The sequence below is a fragment of the Alternaria infectoria genome (genome assembly GCF_024043175.1).
Source record: "Alternaria infectoria strain BMP 0036 chromosome Unknown scaffold_1, whole genome shotgun sequence".
NCBI lineage: Eukaryota > Fungi > Ascomycota > Dothideomycetes > Pleosporales > Pleosporaceae > Alternaria > Alternaria infectoria.
The window spans coordinates 2,472,316-2,500,075 of record NW_026250690.1 but is presented as its reverse complement, the minus strand read 5'-3'; the positions used below and the strand labels follow the sequence as shown (position 1 = coordinate 2,500,075).

Below are 27,760 nucleotides of genomic sequence, written 5' to 3'. Positions count from 1 at the left end.
GGTGATGCTTGTGGCGGCATGATGGGTGTCAAGGGTGTGCATCTGCTGAGGGGTTGCGGATGTACTTACGCGGGGTTGTTCAGGTGCGATCCAGCATGAACTCAAAGCTGGCAAGGTCACGCTTGCCCACTTTGGGATGTGTGGGGAAGGCGGGGGTAGTCGGCAAGAGCGACATGTCATGGAAGCTGAGTTTAGTAAAGAACATTGATTCATGCAAATTGTAGTGTACACGCGTGATCTCATGATCAGGCGTCGGATGTTGTTGTGTTCACGCTCGTCTGGTGTTGATCCCATTGCAGGTACTTTGAAAGCGGATGAGTGCCAGACGCATCATGTTCGGATACGAAATAGCCAAAGATGTGCTGTCGCTGATATTGCGTGCAGATAATGACTATAGTACAGCGCTGTCTAGAGTCTAGCCTTGCCCATCTTCTCAGCGTCCTTCTTCGCCCATTCTTTGACGACCTTCCTCATGATCTTCCCAGACTGCAACTTCGGCACCTCGTCCACGAACACGATGCCTCCTACAAGCTGCTTGTGTTTTGCGACCTTGATCTTCATGTGCCTGTGGATATCCTCCGCGGTTGTCTTGCCCTTGTGTTCGTCCTTGAGCGTGATGTATGCACGTGGCCATTCCTGCCCATCAAGCGTGATACCAACGGCAGCCGCATCGGCGATTGGGTCGAATTCGAGGAGCACGGCTTCCAGTTCGGCGGGTGCAACTTGTAAAGCGTTGACTTTTATCAGCTCCTGGGTAGTATTAGCACTCGTTCCAATCGTGAGTGTTGAAAGGCAAAAGTGACTAGCCTTCTTTCGATCAACTATCCAGAACCATCCGTTCTTCACGATAGCAACGTCTCCAGACTTGAGCCATCCATCTGGTGAGATAGACTCCTTAGTCGCGTCTGGATTGCGCCAGTAGCCAAGACATATGTTGGGACCACGAACATGAAGTTCGCCTGGCTGTCCTTCGGGGACTTCGTTGCCGTCGTCGTCGAGAAGCATGCATTCGCAGTTGGGGTCTAGCTGGCCTACACTACCGGAGCTGTGGCTGATTAGAAGCGAGCGGCGAGATAGCGAGGACGAACTTACTCATCTACAGTACCTCCTGGCACGTGTATGGCTCCGCAAGTAACCTCCGTCATACCCCAGCCCTGGACAATCTCGCATTGTAGCTTCTTGCTGATCTCATTCTGGAGTTCCTTTGACAGTGGTGCGGCACCGCATAGGATATCAGTTACGCTACTAAGATCGTACTTCACCGTCTCTGGTCTCTTGCTGAGCATGACCATAATTGGCGGCGCAACCTGCAGATGTGTGACTTTGTGAGTCTGAATCACCCGCAAGAATTCCTCATACTCAAACTTCTTCATGATATAGCAAGGTATCTGCAGCTTCTGTGCCATGGCTATGGTGTAGAGCTGCCCGTAAGCGTGATATAGAGGTAGGAACCCGATCCATGTTTCCTGAGGCCGGGTATCCGCGTTCCATGGCTTATTGAGATATCTTATGAAGATGGTTTGTTCGAGGTTCGCAATCAGATTGTAGTGGCTTACTTCGACGCCCTTGGGTAGACCGGTGGTGCCGGAGGAGTAGTTTACTGTCGCTGTTGTGGTGGTTGCTTCTTGTTCTGAAAGCTTCGGGAAATTGTATGCCTTGCTCTCAGCCGGGGATGGCAACATGTCCCTCCAGTCTTTGCAGCCTTCGACCGGTGCGCAAGGCTCGTCTGAAAAGAGGAAGACGCGGCCTTCTGGAAGACCGGCACCTTTCGCTGCTGCTACGGCTGCTTTGATGAGAGTTGGGTGCGCGAGAATGAAGTTTGCCTCCGTATTCGCAACTTGGTGTATCATCTCTGGAAGCTGTCAGTATAATCCCTGCTGTTCTTGCATGATACTTACCAGAGACGGTGTATGCTGGGTTCGCGCCGCTGAAGATCCGCTTCGACCCCACAATTCCAAGGTAGGCTACGGGAACGAAGATGTGGTTTGGTGTGAAGATCATGACCACCTCGCCTGGTTTACTCCCAATGCGATCCAGACCCAAGGCCAGCCGTTTTGACCATTGCAGCAACGATCGTGGTGTCAAGTGCTGGTCGGTATCTTTGGAGTCTATCCAAATCGGTGTGTCTGAAGGCGCTGCTTCCTGGGGAAACAGATAATCGAGCAGGTTGCATTTTGGAATGTCAAGTACTGGGAATGGCGACGCGAACGGCATTGTGATGGTGGTAGGGGACGAGAATGGCAAGCTCAATCAGGGTAGATGGGAAAAGCGACACGACGGCAATTGCTCTCAAGCCACACAGCGAAGAAGTCAGATGCATTCATGATGAGAGAATGGCTTATAGTGAGGATTAATCATGGGGAGGCGTTGTTGCTGCAGCCGGTAGACGAGGTATCCGCGGGGGTGCACAGACGCGTCCGCTCCTCCCGAGGATATCGAACTCCACGCACCGAGCTCCCCAGGCGCGTATGTACCCCAGACAGTTCATCAACATGGCGCATCGCGAGACTGTTTCTCGCGTGCTATCGTACTTTTTCTTCCTTGAAATCGGGGATTGACCACCATGTCTGAATTGAAAGACTTCAACCGCATGTTCAGCCTCGACGGCAAGGTCGCGCTCGTCACTGGAGGTAAGCAGCACCACTATAACCAATATAAACGCGCCTAATCATGTCTTACTAGGCTCAAGAGGTCTCGGCCTTCACACTGCGACCGCTTTCCTTCTCGCCGGCGCAAAGAAAGTCTTCATCTCTGCGCGCAAGAACGAAGGAGAGCAAGGCATCGACCAAGCTGTCGAGAAGCTCAACAAGCTGCCTGTCTCTGGAACAGCAGTCGGCGTCGCTGCTAATGTCGCGGACACGGAAGATATCGAGAGACTAGTCAAGAAGGTGCAGGAGACAGACGACAAGTTGGACATCCTCGTGTGCAACGCGGGAGCCACATGGGGAGGGCCGTTCGATCCGACACCAGACTGGTCGAGCAAGAAAGTGCTCGACCTCAATGTTCGCGGTGTCTTCAACCTGGCACGACTGTGAGTATCGACCAGTAACAACATATGTGCTGCTCCTAACGCCGACAGATTCGCACCACTGCTCGAACGCGCTGGTACCCGTCAATCGCCCTCCCGCGTTATCATCGTCTCTTCCACAGCCGGCACGACCGTCCCCCACGTCGGCGAGCACGGTACCATCATGTACAGCATCTCCAAAGCGGCAGCCCACCACCTTTCACGGCAGCTCGCAGTCGAGCTCGGGCCTAGGAACATTACAACCAACACCGTCGCACCTGGCTTTTTCCCCTCGAAACTCGCAAACGGACTGATCGAGATGCTGGGTGGGCAACAAGAGCTGGAGGATAACAACCCGCGAAAGCGGCTGGGCGAGCCAGAGGACATCGCTGGCGTCATGGTCTTCCTGTGTAGCCCAGCAGGAGCATACATTAATGGAGAAGACATTGCTGTAGATGGTGGTATGAGACTTGCATCAGGACGCCATTCTAAGCTCTAGAAGTGTATGGAATCCATTCGGCATTTGCTGTATATCTATGTACATCTCAAGCCCCGTTCGTACCGTCTTTCTTGCCTCCTTCAAATCTACTCAATTGCTTCGCCATGCTAGTGTGCGCCATCATCGCCCGCATATTATTATCGCAAAACTCCGGTCCTGCATTGAAGTAGAAATTGTTGCCGTTCACCTCCACCGTCAATCCCCAATGCTCATCCGCAGTCTTCTTCACACCTTTCGCGTCCACGATCTCGCCTCCGTCCACCAGTTTCACCACAGTATCAACCACCGTCTCCATAGGCGTGAAGAACTCCAGAGGGAACGACTTCCATTCTTCCTGGCTCAAAAGACCAGTGTTGACGGTTCCCGGACATGTGGTAAATGTGCGTATCCCCTCGTGGTGGTATGCGACAGTGATGGCGCGATTGAATTGTATAACGGCGGCTTTGCCTCCACTGTAGATTGGACAGAACTCTGATGGGTATAGTCCGCCACAAGACGCTGTCATGACCAACACGGGATCCAAGTTTCCATGCTTTGCCATGGCCTTGCGGAAGTAATGTAAAGCCAGGTATGATGTGTCGATCACCGCTTTCAAGTTGATGTCTACGCTTAGCTGATTTGGTGGTGGAGGAGGTGGACCATCTAGGTCATGTTTCGCATAGAAGTTGTCGCGCTCCACAATACCGGCGTTCGCGTATACAAAGTCTATCCTTTGAGATGGGCTGTAGCTGGCTTCGAACGCGGAGACAAGCGAAGAGTAATTAGTGACATTTGTCTGGTGGAACTGGGTATTCTTCAGCTTGCTAGCTGCTTGTTTGCCGGCTTCGGCGTTCATGTCCAGGAGATGGAGTTCCCAGTCTTCGTCAGTCCGATTCGAGAGAGCTGTTGCAACAGCTAGGCCCATGCCTGATGCTCCGCCGGTGATCAAAGCGACCTTCTTCGACATCTTGGGAAAAGCGTTCGTGATCAAGTCCCCCTTTGGAAGTATTGCGTATATGGGACAATTAGGAGTTGGATAGCAGGTCGACAAATCAAATTGCAATAGTCGTCGATATGTCAATTGCACTGTTGTATAATATAGGCTATCGGTGTGATACTGTCCATTTAGGCGAGTAGCTCAAGCAGCCGCCTTACGAAAACGCAGAGACGTCCCGTGTGTGCCTTCTCCGCATTTACTAGGAAAGCATCTTCCGAGTTGGCAGCTTGTAGTGATGGTTAATTGGCAATCCCTTGAAATATCTCTAAGCATAGCCGTCATGCTTCCTCACGTCGCGGTTTGCTTCAGCGCTGACCATTTCCACTCTTACGTCAAACGCCGATCCCACCTGCAATATGGATCACGCTCGTAGGCATCGTCGCGAACTCTAACTTTACAGCATCTGGCATGACTCTCGTTCAACCTGCGCGTGTGATAGACATGATTCAAAGCTGTCGTACGCAGCTTCGCCATGGCCCTCACGCAGCATGACGCGGGGCGATGCGGGGAAAGTGGAGACGCTGACTCGACGCGTGCACGCGCCGAAGACACGGAAAACAAACCGCGAGCGCCATGGCCATCATCCGGACAAACGGTCTTGCGACACCACGTCGTCGCCAAGCTAATTTCTCCTCATGCAGTGCTACCCATGACTGCAATGCGTTCGCGCAGCCGACAGCAACCGCCACCAGGCTGCAGACCTCCGGAGTTGACACTTACCACTTTAGTTAAGAGGTGAGATTACTTAGCCAGCGCTTCATACGCGTGCGCCGTCTCTCGAGTACAAGTTTAATATACCCTTCTTGGACCCTATCTTTCGTGCTTTCTTGCAATATTCTTCCTCACATTTCGCCCATCATGACACTACAATACTCTGCCAAGAACCTACCAAAGCAAATCTTCATCAACAATGAGTACGTTGATTCGAAGTCGCCGAAGAAGCTCACTCTACACAACCCCAAAAATGGCGAGCTGCTCGCAGATGATGTGCCCTTAGCAGGTGAACAAGATGTCGATGCTGCAGTCGATGCGGCGGACAAGGCGTTCCCAGCATGGAAGAAGATGAGCGCGAATCAGCGCCGAGGTATCTTGAACAAGTTCGCAGATCTCATCGAGCAGAACGCAGAGGGTATCGCACAGTTGTCAAGAATTTCACTTGGTGCGCCAGCAGCTTTTGGTGCTTTCGAGATTGGCCTTTGCGCCGAGGTGTGTACGGCTATCAACAACTCAAAAGTGACCACTAACAATCCATCAGGTTTTCAGATACAACGCTGGCTTTATCGACAAGTTCGGCGGCGAGTCTTGGCCTCAGGAGGATGGTTTCCTCAAGATCGTCCGTAACGAGCCTCTCGGTGTCACCGCAGGGATTGTACCTTGGAACGGTCCTATCGGCACCATTGGCCTCAAGGCAGCCCCAGCACTCGCCACAGGAAACTGCTTCATTCTCAAGCCCTCGGAAAAGACACCCTTCTCGTCGCTGGCTCTCGGTACGCTCATCAAAGAAGCCGGTTTCCCACCTGGTGTCTTCCAGATCCTCTCTGGAGATGGAAGCACCGGTGCTTTGATTGCAAGCCACATGCGCATCCGCAAGGTCAGCTTCACAGGATCTATCGCAACTGGAAAGAAGATCCAAGAGATGGCCGCAAAGTCTAACCTCAAGCGTGTCACCCTGGAGCTAGGAGGAAAGTCACCCGCCGTCGTCTTCGACGACTGCAACCTCGACAACGCGGTGACCTGGACCGCCAATGCCATCACTGCCAACACAGGCCAAGTCTGCTTCGCCGCCAGCCGCGTCTACGTGCAAGAAGGCATCTACGAGGCCTTCATCGAGAAGTACAAGCAAGCGATGAAGGACAAGACAAAGGAGATTGGCGACCCAGACGAGACATCAACGAACATCGGGCCTCTAGTCGACGAAGCCCAGTTCAAGCGCGTACAAGGCTTCATCGAGCGCGGCCAACAAGGCGGAGGCACTCTCGCAGTCGGTGGCAAGCGCATCGGCACATCGGGCTACTACCTCGAGCCCACCGTCTTTACCGATGTCGATCCCACTTCTGAGATCCACTGCGAAGAGATCTTTGGCCCTGTTTCTGTCGTCAAGTCCTTCAAGACGGAGGAAGAGATCATGCAGTTGGCGAACAACACAAACTTTGGCCTCATGGCTGGTGTATTCACCCAAGATATCAACAAGGCGTTGCGCGTCGCAAGTGACTTTGACTCGGGTATGGTCGGTGTCAACTGTGTGAGTTTGATGTTCACCATGACACCGTTTGGTGGAAGCAAGGAGAGTGGCTTGGGCAGGGAGTGTGGCGTCCATGCGCTGAGGGCGTTTACGGAACCGAAGACGATCATGATTAACATGAACTATTGAGCTGTCAGTTAGCTGTTTGGGTAGGACTTCAATAGGTATTCTAGTTTTCATTGCTGTCTCTTCATCAGAGCGCTGGATGTAGTAGTGCAGTCTATAGAAATGCCTCTAAAAATCCTCCTTCTTTGCACACTATTGTGCGGCACGATTGCATGGCATGTCACGTCTCATAGCTACGGGATAATCTTGGCCTTCCTCATCCTGTCAAAGACAGTTCCCCAAGTCTGCCTCGTATCCCTCTCCTCGGTGAATCCTGTTGAGTACATCTTGGTCATATCGAATTGACGATCAAAGTCGAACTTGGTCATGAGCATCGATTCGGCAATCTGAAGTCCACGACCACCGTCCACATGGCCATGTTGTAGCCCATACTTCTTCTCCATTGCCAGCCATGTCTCCATGTTGTCGTTGATGAACTTGCGCACATCAATGGGAGTGGCACCAGGCCCAGTGGCCTTGAGGCCAAAGTAGGAACACAGAATAGGCCATTTCTTCTCCCAGTTTGAAGGTGTCTTGGAGTCGGCGACGTTGTAGGCCTCTCCCTTCTTGGTGTTGGGGGAGAGTGTGAGGTGTATGGTTTGACGCGCAATCATGTCGCTGGAGCTATCGTTGCTCAGCGCTTTCCAGACTCCTTGGTTGCCAGGGAATGGGCATTCAGCACCCTCGCCATGGATCTCCTTGTAGAGGCTCAGATAGATACCCAAGGATGTACCCAGCGAGTAGAAGTTCTGATTGGGCACGTAGCCAATGATGAGATCGGGACGAGTCTCGATCCAGCTCCATTTCTTGTCTTTGGCGTAATTGGCGATCCAGTCGTTCTGTGCGTGGTAGAACAGCATCTCGGCGTACGGGCTGGGTATGCGGGGGTAGGATTCTTTGAGCGGCGGTGGAGGGAGTTTGGGCCCGGTGGTGCCCGGAGGAGCGACTTCATCGAACCACGGAAGTGCAGCGAGGAGATGGCAGCCATCTAATGTACGTTAGTCTTGGGTGTCCAACACCATCACAAGAATGGGATAGAACTTACAGATCTTCGAGCCGATTTGCAACACAACGTATTCCAAGTTCGGGCACAGCTTATCCATAGCTGTCACCGCTTTGGAAAACATTTCCACAGCCTCGTCCAACTCCTTTTGTACATCCATGCCCGCCTTGTACGCAAAGTAGTATACGTGCGTTACCTCCCCGATGTCCGGTATCTTCTCTACCAGCTCCTTGTTGAGACTCTCTTGGCTATGCGCGAGTAGGTCAATGCCAGAGACCAGGTTTAGGCGCGGGTCCTCTGGCCATTGCGTCTGGTTTGGGGCGAGGGGGCGATTGTTGAGTCCATGAACTCGCTTCCATATGTTCTTCTCGGGATAGTCGGAGAGGATTTCGTTGACGAAGGACCATCCTGCATGATCATTATCAGTATGAAGCTCATCTATAGTCTTTTGAGGGGTTTACTGACCGGTCACGCCGGATGCGCCAAACACGACAGCTGACTTTGACATTCTTCAAGACGTGCTAAGGATGAGCTTTGAGAAGAGTGAGGCCTCAAGGATAATGAAGCTTATAAGCAGGGCGAAGCGATAAGGCACCGGCACGGCGTGTGCCAAAAACTAGCCCTTGCAGAGACTACATGTTGTCTCTTTGCATGGGCGACCAGTATGGAAGGTGGGGTTGCGATTGGGATTGCGATAGTGGAGACATGAAGTCTAGATGAGTTCTCTCCTACGGGAGTTTTCCCATACTGCCCATGGGGTGTACTAAACGTCAGTAGTACGGACACTTGTGCGTAAGCTACCTACCGCGCGCATAACTTCAAACAGCCGCTCTACACTCTACAGATCGTCAGCGCTCTTCTGAAGATCCCGCGTCGCATCACGAGGAATTCAGAAGGAGGCCCGGTCGCCTCGGCGGGCCATCCGGTACCCATGAGTTGTGGGGTTGCCGCGAGGAGGGCCCGAGAATATAGCCGTTTTCGAGTCATCCCAACCTCTTTTGGACGCGTCGCCGATTCAGGGTATGCAAAATCTAGATTGAGGGGCCCGTTGAGTGTATGCGACATGTGCGCGGCGCGTCGACGTCTGATGAGGAGCTCATAGGACAATGTCGTGGTGGAGGAAGGAACGATGAGGAGACGTGCTAAAACAATTTCTCAGGGTCCATGACGTCGGCGACGCGCCGGGCGAGAAGGTTAGCTTCCCCTGACACTCATCTTGCGCACCCAACACAACACGACCGCATCATCGATATGTCCAACAATATGCAAAAGATGGTATGAGGAGACTCAGATTATCAATTAAGCTACAGCATTCTATGTGCTCAGTGGAACTCGTTCTTGTCCGCGTACACGTCATTCTCGAGGAAGACCTCCACCTTGTCCGTCATCTTCGGTGTCAAATCCTCGCAATAGAAGATGCAGAGCAATCCTACGATACCAAAACTCAGGCTACTGAGTGCCACGATCTTTAGCGCGTGCGCATAGCTCCATTGGAACGCCAAAGAAGCCGCGCCTAGTGCCTCTGGACTTGTACCTGGCACTTCGGCGATGGCGGCTGCGCCTAGGGGCATAGCGGCAAGTAAAGCTTGCGCGTTCTCCAACGACATGCCCGCCTTCACAGCTGCAGCGGGAACCGTCGCAGCAGCGCGAGTGGTCTGGGTGTTGGTGAGGATAGTGGTATAGATGGCTTGAGCCAGCGATCCTCCTGCGTAACGAGCCATACCCGCCAAGCCACCTGAGAAACCGAGGTCTTGTTGTGGCACGCCAAGCTGCGTAAATGCGATGGACTCGTACTGTGCCCATCCGAAGAAAGAAGCGTTGATGCAGCAGAACGCGATCATCAAGTTCTGGTTGAACGGGGTGACAAGGCCCATCAAAGCACCGAAAAGCACCATGCCAGTCCAGGTACCGATCAACGTCCATTTCCAGTGTCCGATCACGTTGCCGAAAGCCATGAGGCATAGTGATCCGAAAACAAGGCCTACATTCGGCGGCAGTGTGAGCAGCAACTCGGTACTCCGCGACACGTTCGGGCCCAGGTAGAAGACATTGACCATTGTCGGCCAGATGATGTTGACCGAGTAGTAGAACATGGTGACGATGAACGCTACGATGAAAGGCGCCGTAAATTCCCTTCCTTTGTGGCTCCGGAATAGGTGTGGCGGGCAGAGTTTGAAGCGAGTGTTCGAGAGCGTCTCCCAGACTCCAAATGCAGCGATCAGGACGAACCCGACTACCATGGGTGCAATGACGGTTACGTCTGAGCTTGGTTTGTATGTGGTGTTGATGATGCCAACAAGCGCAAGGCAGATGCCTGGGACAATGAGTGCAGTGCCCACATAATCGAGGCCGCGGACTGCCTCGGACCATGGAACGCCCTTGGGGTGCTTCGGTGGCTTGTAGAGCAAGAAAAGAGATATAAAGGATATGGATTGAGCAATCAGACCAGCCCAGTATACCCACTGCCACGCATTGACGTCGATGGCGTACTGTGAACGATTGTCAGCTATTTCGCCCAGCAGGTCGAAGCACTGCACTCACTCTTCCAACAATAGGACCAATTATGACAATGAGGAAGACGAAGCCATCCGAAAGACAGATACCAATGTGCCGGAACTTGTTCGGTAGAAGTTCTGTAACAGTCAGACCTACTAGCATGTAAAACACAACGCAGCTCACTCACCAGGAATGCTACACATGGCCATCTGCGCAAATCCAGCTCCGAATCCGGTTATAGCCAGTCCAGCTGTGAAGTGGTCTGCTCCTTTCGCTGTCGCGGTCACGATGAAACCGACGCAACAACATGCATTACCAAACAACAAGAACCACCTCCTTCCAAACAGATCGGAGTTCGCGCCCGCAAGAAGGAAGCCAATCGCGTTGGCTGTTGTGTAAGCGGGTATGAACCACGCGCTCGCTGTCGGAGCACCGAATTGAGTGGCAAGTCGAGCCATCATCGCTGAGGTGGTAGGTACAGGCCAAAAAGAAAGACCGAAAGTCGAAGACAGGATGAAGATGACGAGCCATGTCTTTGGTGTTATAGTGGTTGTATCTGGGGTGACGAATGTCTGTGGTGGTGTCGCTGCAACAGTTTCGATTTGCTCAATGTCTCTCTTCTCGTCCGATGGCCGACGCAGGCCGCTCTCGTGGACGGCAGTTACTGCCATGGTTTGGTGAAAGGAAAGTCGCCTGATGCAGGTGCGACTTTGTGTAACTGGGGTGAGGGATCGTCGTAGAGAGCCCACTTATGGCTTGCATATATCCCTTCGCTGGGTCTTGTAGACATGCACAGGTCACATCTCATCAAGCCACTGGTCCGACACCTAGACTTTCCTCCAGCCCCGCATCTCGGATACACAGAAGCACAGCTAATTATGCCACTGGGTTGTTCTATTGGCTAGATTTCGCCATCATTTTTCAGCACTTTTTCGCACGTTCTGAAAATCCGGGGTAGTGGATGTGGATGTGGGTATCCGAGACTGACTGCGGAGAAGTACCGCGCCACATCATGGCGCTTGACTGGAAGTGGTAGTGGGCGATCAAGGGGTGAGGATCGTCTTCACCTGGAACAACGTTTCCGTCGGTACTGAGCTATGCGTGAAAGCTTATTTCCGACATCCGTGCGTTCACCTCGAGATTGCAGCCATGGACATCATTGCACGTGCGAAATACAGGGTGTACTGTGCACTTTGAGCTAGACGAGACCGACATGTGACACCACGGTCCTGAAGTCATGGAATTGGCCAAGGGTTGGGCTGGTTTGGTTGTGTTGAATAGTTTACCAGTCTGCAAACCATATATCTGCATTGAGGCATGAAAGAGACACGGAGGACAAACTCAGCGTGAACGTTATTCAGTCGCAGAGAAACCACGTGTAAATAGACAGATATGGTGGTCTTTCGATCCAATTCACCACAACGCCTACTACCTTGCATCTCCGCCTAAGACCAGATAGCGCCCAGACTACACATCCACTCTACGCGTAATCCCATCCGTAGCATCGCAATCAGGAATCGCTTTTCCAAAGCAGATCATATCATGCCTAGACTCATTTCATCAGCAAACCAATCCACACTAACCATCACCCTCGCCGACATTACCCGCCAATGGAACTGAAGAGAGATGGACTCACCCAGCCATGACCTGGATGCCTTTCTCCAGATCCATAAACTTCTCCGCATCCGGCATGAGTGCAGCCCGGTACTCGTCGCTCCCGGCAAAAGCCTCCCAATCTTCCCACTTCTTCACCCAGATTTGACTGCAAGCATCGTAGTCTAATGGATCCATGCCCAAGCTTTGCAATTTACCTTTGAGGCCTGGTGATTGGTAGTGCTGTACGTAGCGTTGTATCTTGACTGCGTGGAACTTCTTGCATGCGACAGTGAGATCGGAGTGGATATGGTTGTAATGCTTCTTGAAGAATTCATCGGTAACGTCGGGGTGTTTGCGAAAGAAGAAGGAGAGCTTTATACAGGCTAGAGGATAGCATCAGTACATGATGTATTCCAGTGGCGAGAGGATGGACGGACGCTGGTAGTTCTCTTGTTTGTCCCATTCAAACTCGGGATTTGCGAAATCATGCTGCTGAAGTGTTAGTCATGCATGTAGGACAAAAAGGGCGGAGAGCATACATCGATAGTCTTGTAGGTCATATCAGCGTGTAGTTGGTGATCGTGTAAGAAAGTCGAATGCTCTGGGGTTGTCGGTCCCCAGAACCTAAAGTACCTGTGTATCCCACAAGTACAGCCACTAACAGTGACCCTGCATAACCGACCGAGGAAAACAGAGCAAGCCAAATTCAGCGTGCGGGGTCTAGTATAAGGCGTTACTACCAGTGGCACGATCGAAGCAGGCTGCCTAATGTCAGGTTGTACAATTGATCGCTGGTCAGTGGTATGAGCGCCTCACAGTATGTAGGCATCGTGATGACGGTCCTCTGTTGATATCGTAGAATTAATGCTGGACTAGATAAATAACGTGTCTAGAATACAACAACCTGTCTCTTCTCCGCTTTACCAGCCTCCATATCAGCGACCATCTGCGGCAAATCATCAATCTTGCGGAACTCGACTTCTGGTTGTATGCTGCGGAAGGTCAGAAACTGTTTTCACATGTCATAAGAAGTAACATACCTGTGCTTGCCAGTGAAATCCACAGCCTTCTTCATTCGCTGCGGAATACCCGTGCTGTCGGCCTTGATGCGGTACCGTCCTGTTGTTAAGTCGAAGGTGTTGATGAAGTCCAGTCCTTTCGGTGCGATTCCAATGACCATGAGTAGTCCGCCTGTTCTCAAGACATCTGGGGCGCCGGCGTATGCTGCATTCGATGCGCTGTAGACCGCCGCTGCGTGGCATCCTTTGCCCCCAGTGAGCTTCTTGATCTCTTCGAGGTAATCCTTGTTCTTCATTGAGTTGAAGACAGCTTCCGCGCCAACCTTTTTCGCAACATCTAATTGGTTGTCGTTTATATCGAGACCGATGGTCTTGATGCCCATCTGTATCCTGTCAGTTTCCATGCAGAGCGCAGCTTCGTGCCCAAACTCACGGCTTTTGCATATTGTATCGCGTACTGTCCAAGACCACCGCACCCGATGACCGCCAGCCAATCTCCCGCCTTCAACTCACAGCTGTCCACTGAATGAAACGCTGTGATACCCGCACAGAACAGCGGTGCAGTCTTATTCATATCGAGGTTTTCGGGTAGCTTGACTGCATTCTGCCAATCAACGACCGCGTATTCGGCGAAATACCCATCCGATACAAAACCTTGTAGTTTCTGGTTACCCGTCTCGCATCGCATGTTGTGGATCATGCAACCTTCGCATTCGAAACATGCCCCGATGAAGTAGTTAAATCCGATAGCATCACCGACTTTGAAGCCTTTGTTGCTGGCTTCCGCTCCGATGGACTCAATGTAGCCGACTCCTTCATGGCCTAAGGTAACGTTGTAGTCGGGTCTCATGGCCATGAGCAAGTCTGAATGACATAATGATGCTGACTGTATCTTAACTAGGAACTGATTTGGTGCTTCGGTGGGTTTCGGCACGTCATTGACGACGACCTTTTGCTGCTTGCTGCATGTCTCGTCAGTCTCATGCTTAGTGAGGACTACCCAGGTACTATGTACTTACGGATCCCACTGGCCGGCTTTCATGATTAGAACTGAACTGATGTCTCTTGTGTGGCTTTTGGTATAGCTTGAGGACTATGTTGGATTCAAAGAAGAGTATAAGTACCTACTCTGCGCTTCGCATCCACTCTACCTATGTATGCAACGGGTTGTGAGGCGCGACAGAACAGGAAAGACTGCAGGGATTGTGCTGCGAGTCATCCCGACATCATGAGGGCACCGTTGCTGACTTGGCCTAGCTAAGCCGTTCATACGGAAAAAGGTGGCCGACATGGCGCGCGGGCTGAGAACGTTTGGCTAGAGGTGAAGCTTGAAGGATGCTGGGTGCGTGGCGCGCGGGGAAGAAAGAAGCGGGGTCCAGGCGTCTAGCTCGACTAACTTCGCGCGACTTCGTCTTGCATTCTACGCCGTGCGTCTAGGGTGACTTACACTAGAGAGGCAAAAAAAAAAAGATGACACACTACATGTGCTGATGGTGGTTGCGGCGCGGGATGGTGGGTGGCAAAAAGAAGGCATGGGCAAAAAACATACAACAGCGGGGATTCCCCGGTGGTCACCCACCCGAGTACTAATCTGCCGGTATCCTGCTTGAGTACCGCTGAGCGAACGGGAAGCGCTATGTTCAGGATCCTGTGGTCGTATGTATCATATTTGACAACTTGACGCAATATACCGTTTATACCCACGGCCATAGACTACACTGGTACCCAAGCGATGGATCGAACATCACCCGAACAGCTGCGCCAGCATTGAACGCATCACTGCGCATTATGGCCTTCAGTGCCGATGCAGTTGTGACAAACATGAAGACGTGAGTAGCCATACCATGATTGATGTTTTGAACTACACGAATATTCTATAGCCATACCATCCTAGATAGGTTCAACATCAACAACCCAGACGTCGCACTTAATATAAATAGCGGTCTTGTGCAGACTTTTAGCGCCAGGATATATCAGATTTGACAGCAGATTTGCTAGACGTTCGCAGGATAAGGGGTCTCCGGTAGATTGTGTTGTCCAGATTCAATCGGGAAACCAGATACGGGCGATGCAAGAGGCTCACGGGTACGTTTACGTTCCAGGCTAGACCTTCACAAGTTAGACCATCGGGCTCTACAAGAAATCACAGCGCACTTGAAGTGCAGAAGGAAAACACTCATCACGCACGAAAAGCAGAAGTTCAGGCAGACGTCGACTACGACGGTCATTCTTTTTCATAGTGCCTTCATCGATCTACACCTATTTACTGCTGACACTACATCTACTCCGCTACATCTTCCGTCCTTCTTACTCTTAAACGTAGTGGTACTTGATCGTGATGCGGGGAACGCACATAGCCTTGTATGACATGGGAGCAGTGAAGGGAGCAACGTAAACTGGAGATGTAGGCTGAGCGGGAAGAGCGGCGACACTGGAGGAAGCAGCAACGCCAGGGTAACCAGCAGCGCCAGAGTAAGCGGCAGCACCAGAGGGAGCAGCAGCGCCGGAGGAAGCAGCAACGCCGGAAGCAGCAACGCCGGAAGAAGCAGCGCCGGAAGAAGCAGCGCCGGAAGAAGCAGCAACGCCGGAGGAAGCAGCAGCGCTCGAGGAAGCAGCAGCGCTGGAAGATGTGACAGCGCTCGAAGATGCAACAGCGGCAACGCGAACAGACGAGGCGACGGCAGAAGAAGAAGCGCTGGGCGTAGGTGTGGGAGCAGCACACAGAGGGGCGGCGGCATTGAGCTTTCCAACGGCCCAGTTCGAGGCGTCTTCAGTGTACTTCTCAAAGTAGCTCAGGTGCTTCTCGACGTCGTCGCCGTTGGCGCAGATCGGGTCTCCCTTAGAGCAGTAAGAGCGCAGGACGGGTGCGAAGCGGTTTAGGCGCGCAAGAGAGGTAGCGTCGCGACCGTTCTTCTGTAGATCAGAGCCGTCGAGAACGTTGTATGGCATGTTAGCCTCGTGCTTGACATCGCCCCAGAGGAGAGCAGCAGCGACTAAGTTACCACATTAGCACAGTCCAAGGTTCGAGTGTGTCATGTCAAGGATACTTACTAGCGTTACCAGGAGCCGCGGCAGGGTCGAGACCAGTGGTGATCTGCGAGCATCCACCCGGTCCAGCAAGGACATCTCCCATGATCCAGGCACCCTGAGAGAAGCCATTGAGGATGAGGTGCGTGCACGGGCACTTCTTGTTGAAAGCAGTGATCTGATCAAGACCGTTGCGGACTCCCTCGCCAATTTGCTTGCAGTAGTCGCCGCCGTACGGGAACACGACCTCAATGTAGTCGCAGGTCTTGCCCTCAGCCCTTAGCTTGGCGCACGTAGCGTCGGCGAAAGGGAATGTACGGTAGTCATGGTACGGCGCAGTATTACCGCGGGCCATGAAGATAACGGCATCGGCGCAGGGGGCGTCGAGCTTGGGGGGTGGGGAGTTTGGGTCTTGAGCGACGGCGACGGCGGCGGCAGCGCTGAGCGCGAAGACGGTGCGGATGATCGAAGACATTATTAAAGATTAAAGAGTGTGGTATTAATTGGTTTTTTAAAACGAGTGTAATGGTTGGATTGCGAGGTTGAAGGACCTGTGAGGAGAAGGAAAGTCTTCTTGGCTCCGGGGGAAACAGTTTAATAGGAGCGTTCATCTTGCATTTCTGCCGAACTGGGCGTCGTGTCGGCTCGAACGGGCGGAAAAGGGATACGAGTTGGATCCCTTTTTGGCTGAGCTATCTACCTCGGGTCGTGCGCTAGCAGGAGCGCGGACAAACGTCGTATTATCGAGATTGATGCTGACCATGAGGTTTTGGAGGATGGCCCAGAGGACGGACGTCCCCTTGATGGATACCTAGGTACCGTCAAACTCTGCCATCTTTGCGAAATGGGTCAACGGGACATCTGAGACGTTGCTGTTGATGTTTGCATTGAAGCTAACCTTTAGTTCATGGGATGAAGCAGGGTCCAAGAAATTTGCTAGCGTGCGTGTCAATGCTTGAGCGATCCTCCATATACGAACCCCTGAGCTTGTCTAAGATAAGAGTTCGTGCACGTCCCCTCCATCAACCCGAAATGTCTTAGCTCTTACCGGGACCCGTGGACTCCTCGAGGGCTGCCGTGCCTCATGCCAGACATTCGACAATCTAGATGCACTTTGCTTGTTGGATGCAGTCGAGTTTCACAACTCCACTTGTGCCAGTCTGGCGCTACGGCTATCGCAGCGACGATAAAGTCAAAACATTGTGTATTGCGAGTAACTACAAAACTTCATCCTAGTCGAGATGGGCAAAAAGAGCCTAGACATATCAAGAGCATACACTGAGCAGACACGTCGTGTTCTTCCTCGATGAATGGGTCTTCTGGCAGTGTGAGTGCGCTGTCAGGGACTTGGATGTTCTCCAGCCACAGAAGAGCCCCGGATCTGCCGTTGTGGCCCCACATGTGCACCTATGTCGAGTATCCTTCAATGAAATCCTACGTCCACTTCGGTAGGATTCAGTCTTTATGCAGACTTGATATGCCCTTACAACGGTCGGGAACTTTCTCATTAAGAACACGGGTTATCCGCTTACATGGGGGTCTTATGCCGCCTTTCTCCGGTATTTCCAGGTGGATTTTGTTCGGTTCGCCACGACAATACCAAGATTATGTACTTCCATCTTGGGACTGGTGTGGTTGGTAGTGCTTTGTTGATCCCCGAAGCTTTGACCCTGCCTTTGTCGGGAAACCTGGAGGATTTGGACGATTGCAAAAGGTTTTCGAGTGGGAATATCCAGCTCCTGCGCAAGATCAGTAATACTTGACTAGTGGATTGATAGTTCGGATGAGTTGATTCCGATGGATGAACACAATTACCAGATCGATGCAACCGAGGGACATGACGAGATCCTCGATGTGCCAGCAAATGGTTACGAGGAAGGCCAGGAGTATAAGTTCTACGTGCTGTGGTATCAAAGAGGTGTCGACAGCATTGCACATACAGCTGAGTGCGGGTGCATCTTCAGTCAACGCTGGGAAGATGACAAGCCAGAAGAGACCAGGATCACTCCAAGTTGATAGACAACATTTGGTAGTGACCTATTGTTCCGCGTTGTCGTGATGCAGCTCAGGTACGACTGCTATCACCTAGACGAGTTGTGGACGCTGTTTCTGGGCCATAACAATGCATATGGATTGACTGATTATGCATGATCAAGCTACGCCTACTCCGATAACACGTACTTCACTCCTTCAGTCAGGTTGTCATAGAACTGCTTCCTCGGCTCATCGAGTTTGGGCGAAGGCCAGGCGAAGAAGAAATGTGGATAGCCATCGTAGTAGTCGAGTTTGACAGGTACCCTTCATTCACGTCAGCAATAGTAAAGCAACATAACAGAAGACTTACTGCGCATCATCGAGCAAACGCTTCATAAGCATGCCGTCATCTTTCAATGTATCTTGGCCCGCAACAGCCAGGTAGACCTTCTTCAGGTGTTTGGTTCCTGGGTGAAGGAGCGGCGATCCGTATATATCTGTTGGTGGTGCACCTAAGGCAGCCCAAAAGTCTCTCATTGCCCCTGAAGTGTTGATGGTGTGCTGATCATGCTCCTCCATTGATGTATAACCAGCCCGGAGTGCCTCGGGAACACCATCTGGATGGACGGTCGCAGGTATAATTCCAACAACACCAACAAGTTCGCCCGACTTCTCGTCCTGGCCTCGCAGCGCAGTTGCGAAAGCCAGTTGACCTCCCGCGGAGACTCCTGCGGTGAGGTACCTGCCCTCAGCGGTGTTGAGTCGCTTCGAATTTGCTAACGCCCACACCAAGGCCTTGTAGCACTCGTCCAGCAGCCCAGGATGTTTGTTCTCCGGCGCAAGGCCATATTCAACAGATACAACCACTATGCCACCGGCTTTGGAAATTGCTCTGCTGAATGGGTCGTCGCCATTGACATCTCCCATAGCCCAGCCACCACCATGATAGTACATGCACACTGGCTTGCCACCGGTATACCCGTCAGGTGTGTATATGCGCACTTTGGTCCCGTCGTCGGTGACTGTGTCCTCGGTCTTCACGGAAGGGTCGGGCGCGGGGAAGGTATATTTCGAAGCCATGAGGCCACCGTATCGCATGAACTGCTCGGTCATATTCGAAACCGGCGGCTTCAGGAGCATGCGCTCGCCGAGCTCTTCTTCGAACTACGCGACCTATTAGAACAATCTGATGCACATGCTTCCACTTAACATACCTCAAGCCATGGTTTCGCGAACCTCTCGTTAGCCATGTTGCCCTAGATCGATGTGTAAATAGTGAAAAACTCTCCCATCTCGGAAGCCATGGTGTATAAAGCCCAACGAAGGTTGGCGTCATGTCGTGCTGCTCATCTCGACTCACGTCGACGCGGAAAGACGTCAGGGGTCCAAGCTTCCCATTCGCTGCATCCAGAGCTGTGCCTTCCCCACGCTTAAAGACTTCCGGCTCCCCCGCCAAAACAACATCGCCTCGGCTGGGCTGCATATCGCGACGCGTCGGCATCGACCCTGCGGCGAGTCATGTCTGCTATATGCACGCGTAGACATTTGATTCTGGATTTTGATCGTCTTCACTTACCACCATAGCATTGCTCACGATCCGGCCTGCACCATGGTTTTGAACATCGACATCAACAGCAGCCCAGCCTTCTCGCGCATACCGCCATGGGTGAAAGCGAAACTTCGTCCGATCGCAATTGAGAAGATCCAGCAGGTTTACGATTGGGTCGAGACTGAGTGCATCCCGGCCGAGCGCATCTACAAAGCGCAACTCAAGGAGAGCAAGACGCGGTGGGAGACACCAGCCATCATTCATGACCTTCGAAAGAAGGCAAAAGCGCAAGGATTATGGAATCTCTTCCTACCAAATCACTTTGTCGAGAGTCCAGGCCTCACCAATCTGGAGTACTCATGCTGTGCTGAGATCATGGGGAGGGTGTACTGGGCAGCGCAGGTAAACTTCCCCAATCCCAACACACCTTGTACATCTCCTAACACCTCTCCAGACGATGAACTGCCATGCCCCCGAGACCGGCAACATCGAACTCCTCGCCAAATACTGCACACCGGAGCAGAAGAAGAAATGGCTTCACCCCCTCATGAACGGCGACATGTCCTCCGCATACAGCATGACCGAGCCCGACGTCGCCTCGTCTGACGCAACCCAAGTCGGCATAAAGATGGAAATCACGGACAAAGAAGTCATCATAAACGGACGCAAGCTATACGGCAACTGCCAGTACAACCCAGAGATGCAGCTCTTCATCTTGATGGGCTGTTCAGATCCCACGAACGCGAACGCCTGGAGTAGACACACAACGCTGGTAGTACCTGCGAACAGTCCCGGGCTGAAGCAAGTGAGAAACCTGACCATCATGGGCTATGATTGGGCGCCTGAGGGACATGGCGAATACATCTACGAGAACGTGCGTGTGCCGCGCGAGAACATCATCCTCGGTCCTGGTCGCGCATTCGAGATAGCGCAAGGGCGGTTGGGCCCAGGTCGTATACATCACTGCATGCGCTTGATCGGGCAGGCAGAACGTGCCTTCGAACTCGCGCTCGTCCGCTGCATGGAGCCGCGCAAGAAGCCACGGGGCAAGTTCATCGGCGAGTTCGACAGCAATATCGAACGTATAGCCGATATGCGCATGACTATCGATGCTATGCGGCTTGTTGTGCTTAATGCGGCAGACACCATGGATCTTCAAGGCAACAAGGCAGGCAAATACGCCATCGCGCAAAGTAAGATCATGGTGCCGAATGCGCTGCTCAAAGTCATCGATGAGGCTATGCAGATATACGGCGGCCAGGGCTTGACGCAGCATACCCCATTACCGGAGCTGTGGACGTATGCTCGTTTTGTGAGGGTGGCTGATGGTCCGGATTCGGCTCATAGACATCAGGTTGGGAGAGATCAGATGAAGACTGCGCAAGGGTTTAGGAAGAGAGCGGAGGGGTATACAGAGAGGTATAGGGAGCTGTGTAAGAAATGGGGTTTGGAGCCAGAAGAGTTTTGGGGTATTCTATAGTAGCTGTATGTGCTTATTCTGCGTACAAACGAAAGCAATAATGCCCATATTTATGCCTATCCTAGGAACTGCACTCGTGACCTTCAAGTATCATGTTCCATGAAACCTTGGAGGAATGCCATCGCGGAGCACATGGAGGTTCATTAATCGCGTATCTACGTGTTCATCTAGCAAAAGTAACCAAAAAGGGTATCATATCCAAGACCCCAACTCCATAGCCAACGTCTCTCATATCTACATAAGCCAATCCGTCAATCATACCGCGATGGGTGGCGATCCAAAACTCATATTATCGTCATCATCAAAGAATGAAGCTACTTCCTGCGTCGACATGAAAAAGTCTTCAAAAGACGCGCTTGGGCCCGATACCACTGCAGAGGACTTCGTGTGAGTTATTGGTGCGCATTGTCTCTTAGCTGGTGGTGCGGGGTTCTTCAAAGGTATCGGCGAAGCTTTCCTCTTTGCATTAGGGCCAGACATGGACATTGGTAGCTGAGAAGCTCTGAGCTTAGCAAGTTCAGCCTCGAGTCCCGATGCAAAGGGACCTGGATTGACACATTTACCCGCGACCTTCTTGGACGATGATAATGGTCTGCTCGAGTTCGCAGTCGCAGAAGGACGTGGTGAGAACTCGGTGGGTGTAGGGAGGCTATTCATCCGCATGTGAGGCATCAACGGGTTTGCCAACTGCGGGGCGATAGGCAACGACGTCGGCTGTGGTGAGAGTCGAGTAATATTTGAGTGTCCCTGGAGCGGTGCAGAAACTATGCCGGGCAGATGATGCTGTACAGTAGGAGCAGATTCGCATTTCGTTTCCTTTGCTTCCGGCTCTTCATCGAGATCGTCTAGAGAAAAGTCGAAGTCTTGGGTCGAAATGGGGGGAAGAGTATCAATAGTCGGAGGCGATACAACCGCTGGGGGTTTGACTGGCTCTTCTACCGTCGGGACTATTTCTGAAGCCAGCTCTCGCGAGATCTGCGTGCTACTTTCGAGAAAGTCATCCCAACAGTCTGTCGGCGGTAGTGGCAGGTACCGGCTTTCCTTCGCGACTGATTTAGATTCAATTGTGATAGAAGAGTTTGACTTGGATGCTGGGAGTCCCGGAAGTTTGAAGCCTGGATTCACATTTGCAGCAGGCTTTGCTTTGACGACAGGAAGGGTCGGTTTCTTGAATGGACCGGCGGGCGGCACACGACCAGGTATAGAGGGCAGCTTAAACCCTGTTTGTGACGTGTCTCGTGGCGTGCTGGACGGTGTATAGTCTACGGCTACACGAATGGGAAACTGCGTCCGCTGGAAAGGATGCTGATCCAGGTTCTTGTACTTTGCGATAAACGGAACGCGCGTCAGGAAAGTCTTAGTTCCCTGCAACTGCCCATCCAGAACCAAGCACTCCAGTCGATCGTTCTCGCACCTTAGGACTCGCAAGTGCTGGCTCTTGGACAGTTGACTGCTTGTGTTAAGGTCCCGGAGCAGCATTACAACGCAGCCAACTTTGATTCGCAGTCGATGCGGAGGTAGGCCCACCGGATTCAGCTTATGCAACAGCCCAAGTGACGGGTTCCAGTCTGAGGTCTTGAGCGAAAGATCTTGTGATAGCACTTCGAGCAGAGGCTCAGGTAATTTATCCAAGACAGCCTCGATAGCCTTATTGATGGGTCCGTGGGTGCGAGCGAACTCGCGGTCGTCTTTGACAGCAACTGGTCTCGGCGAAGGGGTCGGCGCGGCGGGTGGAGCAAGTTCGATCGGAGCGACAGGCGCAGGAGGTGGCAGCACGACAGCTTGTGGCTCCTCTACTGGATCCGACATGACCATATTGTGTGCTTCGAGTAGCGTATCGTCGTCGAGATCGTCGTCAGGCCATTGTTCTCCAAACGACACATTCGCGCTGGGCAGCTCGAGGCCCATGTCTTCGTCGTCGTCGTCGTCCCATGGCTCCTTCTCAATCTCTTCAACCATCTCCTCCATCTTTTTGGTAAGCTCCAAGTCCTTCTTGCGCTTCTCCTCGTCTTTCTTCTTCTTCAGCCCCAGGAATGCCTCCATGCCATTCTTCAACTGCGCCTGTGTGTGACTGTATCCAACCAGCTGTGTCGCAAGGCCAACGCCAATCTGCTGCCTCGCCTTCTCCTCCTTGGCCTCCCTCTCTTCGCGCTTCTTCTTGGCTGCTTTGCGGCGTTCTTCGGCTTCGCGTGCGCGGGAGGCGCGTTGTTCTAGTTCGAAGTCGCGTTCGAGCTGCTTCTGCTGGCGCTCGTTGAGGCGAGGGCCATGTTTCTTGTGTTGCTTCTTGAGTTCGGTCGAAGTTTGCGCGATTCGGTAAGGTGTGGGGGGCATGGCGGACGGCGCATCGCGAGGAGGGGTGTGGGTGGATGCAGGGCCTGAACCGTGGTGGCGAAGGATGCAAACCGTGGAACCGCGCTAGAACACGCAAACACGTGCCCAGATGACGTAGAACAACACGCCATCCGTGCATCACGATCCGCCTCGCAAGACTTGTACCACTGCTTACCACCATTAGCGGCCATTTACTTTCTTGCAACGGCCTTCGCGACGGCTTCTACCAGTAATGACTTCGTCTTGGCAAGCATGCTGAAGGTGTTTGACGGCGACCGATCGACGTCATCGTGCCTTCCCAGCAGCTTGTCATATTGACACAAAATGGTCGCATCCTATATGAGCCGGACTCGCAATTCTCGCAGGATGCGATCAAGCTCAGATGCAACGTACAAGGTCCTCGCATCGTAGAGCAGACATGACTCGGTTGCGTTCAACTCCACGAGCAGGAAAACCGCAACCGATGCAGAGCGTAGCCCCGCCTAAGAACCGCCTCCACAGCATCAGCCTTCCACACTTCCCCTGACGGTGCATATGCAGGGCGCATGTCATCGCTGATAGTTCTTGAATCGTAACATTGGGCTAATAGCAACAGTGGCGGCAACACTGTTCACGAGCAAGGTTCCGCGGACCTGACATTCGATAGCTGAATACCCAGGAAGGCTCGCAATTCACACGCTGCACCCAAGAACATGGCTTTTACACTGAAAGGAGTGGCATACATTACCGGTGCTGGGTCTGGTATGCACCATCAGACTGTGCAGCAGTTACAAGCAATGAGCTAACATGTCGTTAGGCATTGGCCAATACACTGCATACGCTCTTGCGAAACAGGGTGTACGCTCATTCGCCCTGCTGGATCGCAATCCCGTCACCAAAACCGTTAGCGAACTCCGTAAACTCTCATCCGACTGCTCTATCAAGACATTCGAGATCGATGTCACCAACGAGAAAGCTGTCGATGACAGTATAGAGAAGACGGTCAAGGAGTTCGGACGACTAGACTATGCTGTGAACAATGCTGGCATCGGTGGAATGATCAAAACAACCGATCAGATCCCCAAAGACGACTTCGAGAAGGTCATGTCTATCAACACCATCGCTGTCTGGCAATGCCAACGTGCGCAGATTCGGCAAATGCTCAAACAGGAAAAGCTATCGGACTCATATCGGTCATATCGAGGTTCCATCGTTAACGTCGCATCCATGTATGGTCTGGTTGCACCACCGCTCAATGTTCCTGCTACAGCATACGCTACCTCAAAGCACGCTGTTATTGGCCTCACAAAGTCAGATGCGCTCGCCTTCGCGCACAAGGGTATCCGCATCAACGCAATATCGCCTGGATATGTAATGACGCCTTTGGTACAAGAGCACATGGGTCAGGGTGAGATGATGGAAACTGAAAGGAAGAAGGTCCCTGTTCACCGCTACTCGGAGATGGAGGAAATCGGCGACTGTATTGCGTTCTTACACTCAGACGCGGCGAGCTACATGATCGGCGCCACATTAGTCGCGGACGGAGGATACACAGTTGTCTAAACCTTTGTACTAGCCCAGCGCCTTGATAATTCGACATTTCCTTTACACGCTTGCTACGATACATAGTCAATTCGTCAAACATAGGCAATTATGTTGATTACATCGGTCGCATCTCGGTAGAGGTTCTCCACCCCATCGCTCCACCCCGATCCCCGCAAATTGGGAGACGCAACCTCCGTATCCGAAAAAGGATCTCGACTGCCCCAAGCATTTGTACGATTGGTTAATCGACCTTCCATCGGCTCTATCATGATTACGCGACCTCGAAGCCCCAGACTTTTCGTCTGTGCAACGTTCGGAAATGCTTTGCCAGACGGAAGGTCATGAATAGCCTCTTCAACAGTTTGCCCACATCACGAATCGTCAGCATATCTCGAGACCCCAACCCTGCTCCTACTCACTTAGCGTGACCCCAGATCTCAGCGTACACTAAATTGACTCGCTACGTGGAGTCATTCGGCCAGCACCTGACTCTCCATGACTGAGCAGTCGCGGCGCAAACATGCCGCAAACAAAGTTTAAGAACGGTGAAGGCCTCGGAGTGGTCGCAGCGTTGCCTTAAGATCCAGCTCCAACTTTGTCTTGCGATTTACCTTTCTCATTAGCTATCTACCCTTCACAATGGCAGACGGATTTATCGTCCCATCAACGGCTGCACCAGAGACTGATGCTCAGCATCGGTTGCGTGGGCCCATCCACGCGCAACGCCATGTACGCATCGTGTGTATCGGCGCAGGTGCTTCGGGACTTCTAATGGCATACAAATTGCAAAAGCACTTCACGAACTACAGCCTTCAAGTTTACGAGAAGAATTCCGAAGTTTCGGGCACATGGTTCGAGAACAGATATCCGGGGTAAGTGAAGATCATATTGATTGCTGCGGGGCGTGATGCACCTTTCGCCCCGCGATCTACCGAAGCGACTGCAGCGAAGCGGCGCAGTTGACCACCCTCGCTAACATCCGCTTCTAGATGCGCATGCGATGTTCCCTCCCACAACTACACCTGGTCATTCGAGCCCAAATTAGACTGGTCCGCTGTATACGCCAGCTCCAAAGAGATCTTTGCCTATTTCAACGATTTCGCCCGCAAGCACGGTCTACGCAAATACATCAAAACGCAACACCAAGTCGCTGGCGCAATCTGGAACAAGCAAAGGGGCGGATATGATGTGCAGGTCAAAGACCTGGAGAGTGACCAGATGGTCAACGATCATTGCGATATCTTGATAAATGCAGGCGGCATTTTGAACAATTGGCAATGGCCTGCCATCCCAGGTTTGGACAAATACAAGGGCACATTACTACACACTGCGAATTGGGACGACAACGTCGATCTTAAAGGTCGCCATGTGGGCTTGATTGGGAATGGGTAAGTGTATTATGATTGACCTTTGATTCCGCGACTGACCACTTCAGCTCCTCTGGCATCCAAGTTCTCCCTACCATCCAACCGCACGTCAAGAAAGTTACAACCTTCATCCGCGAACCAACATGGGTCTCACCAGTCCAAGGCCTCGAGCAGCACGTCTTTACCGATAGCGAAAAGCTCGAATTCGCTACCAAGCCCGGCGCATTGGTCGAATACCGAAAGAACATTGAACGCGGCCTCAACGGCCAATTCGGCATCTTCCTCAAGAACACAAACGTCAACTCCGAGACAGAAGCCTACTTCCGCCAGCAGATGACCGAAAAGCTCAACAATGAGTATCTACAAGAGCGCTTGATCCCGAACTGGCATGTTGGGTGCCGAAGACTGACACCAGGCGTTGGCTATCTTGAAGCATTAGGAAAACCCAACGTACAAACTGTCTACGGCGAGATCAACTCCATCACCGAACGCGGCTGCCTATGCGACGATGGCAACGAATACCCCATCGACGTGCTCATCTGCGCTACAGGCTTCAACACATCCTTCAAGCCACGTTTCCCCGTGATAAACTCCTCCGGTGCCAACCTACAAGATGCCTGGGCTAAAGAACCACGCTCCTACTTTGGCCTCGCTGCCGCCGATTTCCCGAACTACCTCATCTTCCTTGGGCCCAATTGCCCCATTGGTAACGGTCCTGTTCTCAGTGCTATCGAAGCGCAGGCAGACTACATGTGCAAGCTCATCGATCGCTTCCAAACACACAACATATCGACATTCGCCCCGAGAGCTGAGGCAATCGATGACTTCGTCGCCTTCAAGGACGAATACATGAAGCGTACGGTCTGGAACGACGGCTGTCGCTCATGGTACAAATCGCTCGGCGCTGACGGCCCTGTAACCGCGCTCTGGCCTGGCTCTACTCTACACTACATCGAGGCGCTCATGGAGCTCAGACTGGAGGACTGGGATGTCAAATACACTGGCAACAGGTTCTCATGGCTAGGCAATGGATACTCGCAAACGGAGATTGATCCTACGGCCGACTGGGCATTTTATGTTAGGGATAGAGATGATGATGAGCCGATCTCAAGGCTGAGAAAGTTGCAGTTGATTAACAAGAGTGGAACAGTTGAGCCGAGTGAAGGGGTAAATTTCGCAGGCGGAAGGGCCAAGACGGATGCGGTGGTAGAGTCGAAGCTTTAGCGATTGTGTTGTTTCTGTATTTGTGGTGCACAGGAAGGCGTTTTCTATCAAGGTCAGGGAATTTCCAAGGCTGTATGCATTATGATGCATCATCAGGCGATCAATTTATCTTCAAAGTTGCAAAACATCAAGCGTGCCTACTCAATGTTCTCCACCGTTCCATCACGTACTAGAGGCAATGTCGGAGAAGTCTAGCCTGCCTCGGCCGAGCTCCGGAGAGGCCGCGCTGCATCCAATGTATACGGCCCATGGATGCCATGCGAACACATGCGCACTCCGCGCAAGCAATGAAACGCGATAAACGCGAAAATAGCAAACATGTAACTGCCTTTCGCACGAAC

The 27,760-nt window shown here is 52.3% G+C and overlaps 13 protein-coding genes across 13 annotated transcripts; 5 read left to right on the top strand and 8 right to left on the bottom strand.

The window, feature by feature from the left end:
- Window positions 1-408: 408 nt before the first annotated feature.
- J4E92_000845 (uncharacterized protein) lies at window positions 409-2,214 on the bottom strand (the record flags this gene model as incomplete). Its single annotated transcript, XM_051492259.1, has 4 exons — window positions 409-750; window positions 808-1,045; window positions 1,093-1,852; window positions 1,899-2,214. 4 exons carry the CDS (start codon window positions 2,212-2,214, stop codon window positions 409-411), a joined length of 1,656 nt encoding a protein of 551 aa, XP_051357771.1.
- A 349-nt stretch (window positions 2,215-2,563) lies between these two features.
- J4E92_000844 (uncharacterized protein) lies at window positions 2,564-3,506 on the top strand (the record flags this gene model as incomplete). Its single annotated transcript, XM_051492258.1, has 3 exons — window positions 2,564-2,630; window positions 2,683-3,031; window positions 3,080-3,506. 3 exons carry the CDS (start codon window positions 2,564-2,566, stop codon window positions 3,504-3,506), a joined length of 843 nt encoding a protein of 280 aa, XP_051357770.1.
- Window positions 3,507-3,552: 46 nt separating this feature from the next.
- On the bottom strand, window positions 3,553-4,452 carry J4E92_000843 (uncharacterized protein; the record flags this gene model as incomplete). The annotated part of the gene is made up of 1 exon (XM_051492257.1): window positions 3,553-4,452. One exon carries the CDS (start codon window positions 4,450-4,452, stop codon window positions 3,553-3,555), a length of 900 nt encoding a protein of 299 aa, XP_051357769.1.
- An 888-nt stretch (window positions 4,453-5,340) lies between these two features.
- Window positions 5,341-6,853, top strand: J4E92_000842 (uncharacterized protein; the record flags this gene model as incomplete). Its single annotated transcript, XM_051492256.1, has 2 exons — window positions 5,341-5,688; window positions 5,738-6,853. The coding sequence occupies 2 exons, from the start codon at window positions 5,341-5,343 to the stop codon at window positions 6,851-6,853; spliced, it is 1,464 nt and encodes a 487-aa protein (XP_051357768.1).
- Window positions 6,854-7,023: 170 nt separating this feature from the next.
- On the bottom strand, window positions 7,024-8,340 carry J4E92_000841 (uncharacterized protein; the record flags this gene model as incomplete). Its single annotated transcript, XM_051492255.1, has 3 exons — window positions 7,024-7,817; window positions 7,875-8,240; window positions 8,298-8,340. The coding sequence occupies 3 exons, from the start codon at window positions 8,338-8,340 to the stop codon at window positions 7,024-7,026; spliced, it is 1,203 nt and encodes a 400-aa protein (XP_051357767.1).
- Window positions 8,341-9,154: 814 nt separating this feature from the next.
- Window positions 9,155-10,999, bottom strand: J4E92_000840 (uncharacterized protein; the record flags this gene model as incomplete). Its single annotated transcript, XM_051492254.1, has 3 exons — window positions 9,155-10,321; window positions 10,374-10,465; window positions 10,516-10,999. The coding sequence occupies 3 exons, from the start codon at window positions 10,997-10,999 to the stop codon at window positions 9,155-9,157; spliced, it is 1,743 nt and encodes a 580-aa protein (XP_051357766.1).
- Window positions 11,000-11,960: 961 nt separating this feature from the next.
- Window positions 11,961-12,484, bottom strand: J4E92_000839 (uncharacterized protein; the record flags this gene model as incomplete). Its single annotated transcript, XM_051492253.1, has 3 exons — window positions 11,961-12,307; window positions 12,362-12,413; window positions 12,464-12,484. The coding sequence occupies 3 exons, from the start codon at window positions 12,482-12,484 to the stop codon at window positions 11,961-11,963; spliced, it is 420 nt and encodes a 139-aa protein (XP_051357765.1).
- A 329-nt stretch (window positions 12,485-12,813) lies between these two features.
- J4E92_000838 (uncharacterized protein) lies at window positions 12,814-13,799 on the bottom strand (the record flags this gene model as incomplete). The annotated part of the gene is made up of 3 exons (XM_051492252.1): window positions 12,814-12,916; window positions 12,965-13,326; window positions 13,377-13,799. 3 exons carry the CDS (start codon window positions 13,797-13,799, stop codon window positions 12,814-12,816), a joined length of 888 nt encoding a protein of 295 aa, XP_051357764.1.
- Window positions 13,800-15,256: 1,457 nt separating this feature from the next.
- Window positions 15,257-16,445, bottom strand: J4E92_000837 (uncharacterized protein; the record flags this gene model as incomplete). Its single annotated transcript, XM_051492251.1, has 2 exons — window positions 15,257-15,936; window positions 15,995-16,445. 2 exons carry the CDS (start codon window positions 16,443-16,445, stop codon window positions 15,257-15,259), a joined length of 1,131 nt encoding a protein of 376 aa, XP_051357763.1.
- A 1,687-nt stretch (window positions 16,446-18,132) lies between these two features.
- Window positions 18,133-19,194, bottom strand: J4E92_000836 (uncharacterized protein; the record flags this gene model as incomplete). Its single annotated transcript, XM_051492250.1, has 3 exons — window positions 18,133-18,268; window positions 18,315-19,108; window positions 19,159-19,194. 3 exons carry the CDS (start codon window positions 19,192-19,194, stop codon window positions 18,133-18,135), a joined length of 966 nt encoding a protein of 321 aa, XP_051357762.1.
- Window positions 19,195-19,553: 359 nt separating this feature from the next.
- J4E92_000835 (uncharacterized protein) lies at window positions 19,554-20,973 on the top strand (the record flags this gene model as incomplete). The annotated part of the gene is made up of 2 exons (XM_051492249.1): window positions 19,554-19,895; window positions 19,948-20,973. 2 exons carry the CDS (start codon window positions 19,554-19,556, stop codon window positions 20,971-20,973), a joined length of 1,368 nt encoding a protein of 455 aa, XP_051357761.1.
- A 3,023-nt stretch (window positions 20,974-23,996) lies between these two features.
- On the top strand, window positions 23,997-24,846 carry J4E92_000834 (uncharacterized protein; the record flags this gene model as incomplete). Its single annotated transcript, XM_051492248.1, has 2 exons — window positions 23,997-24,045; window positions 24,101-24,846. The coding sequence occupies 2 exons, from the start codon at window positions 23,997-23,999 to the stop codon at window positions 24,844-24,846; spliced, it is 795 nt and encodes a 264-aa protein (XP_051357760.1).
- Window positions 24,847-25,467: 621 nt separating this feature from the next.
- J4E92_000833 (uncharacterized protein) lies at window positions 25,468-27,419 on the top strand (the record flags this gene model as incomplete). Its single annotated transcript, XM_051492247.1, has 3 exons — window positions 25,468-25,700; window positions 25,818-26,216; window positions 26,264-27,419. 3 exons carry the CDS (start codon window positions 25,468-25,470, stop codon window positions 27,417-27,419), a joined length of 1,788 nt encoding a protein of 595 aa, XP_051357759.1.
- Window positions 27,420-27,760: the final 341 nt, after the last annotated feature.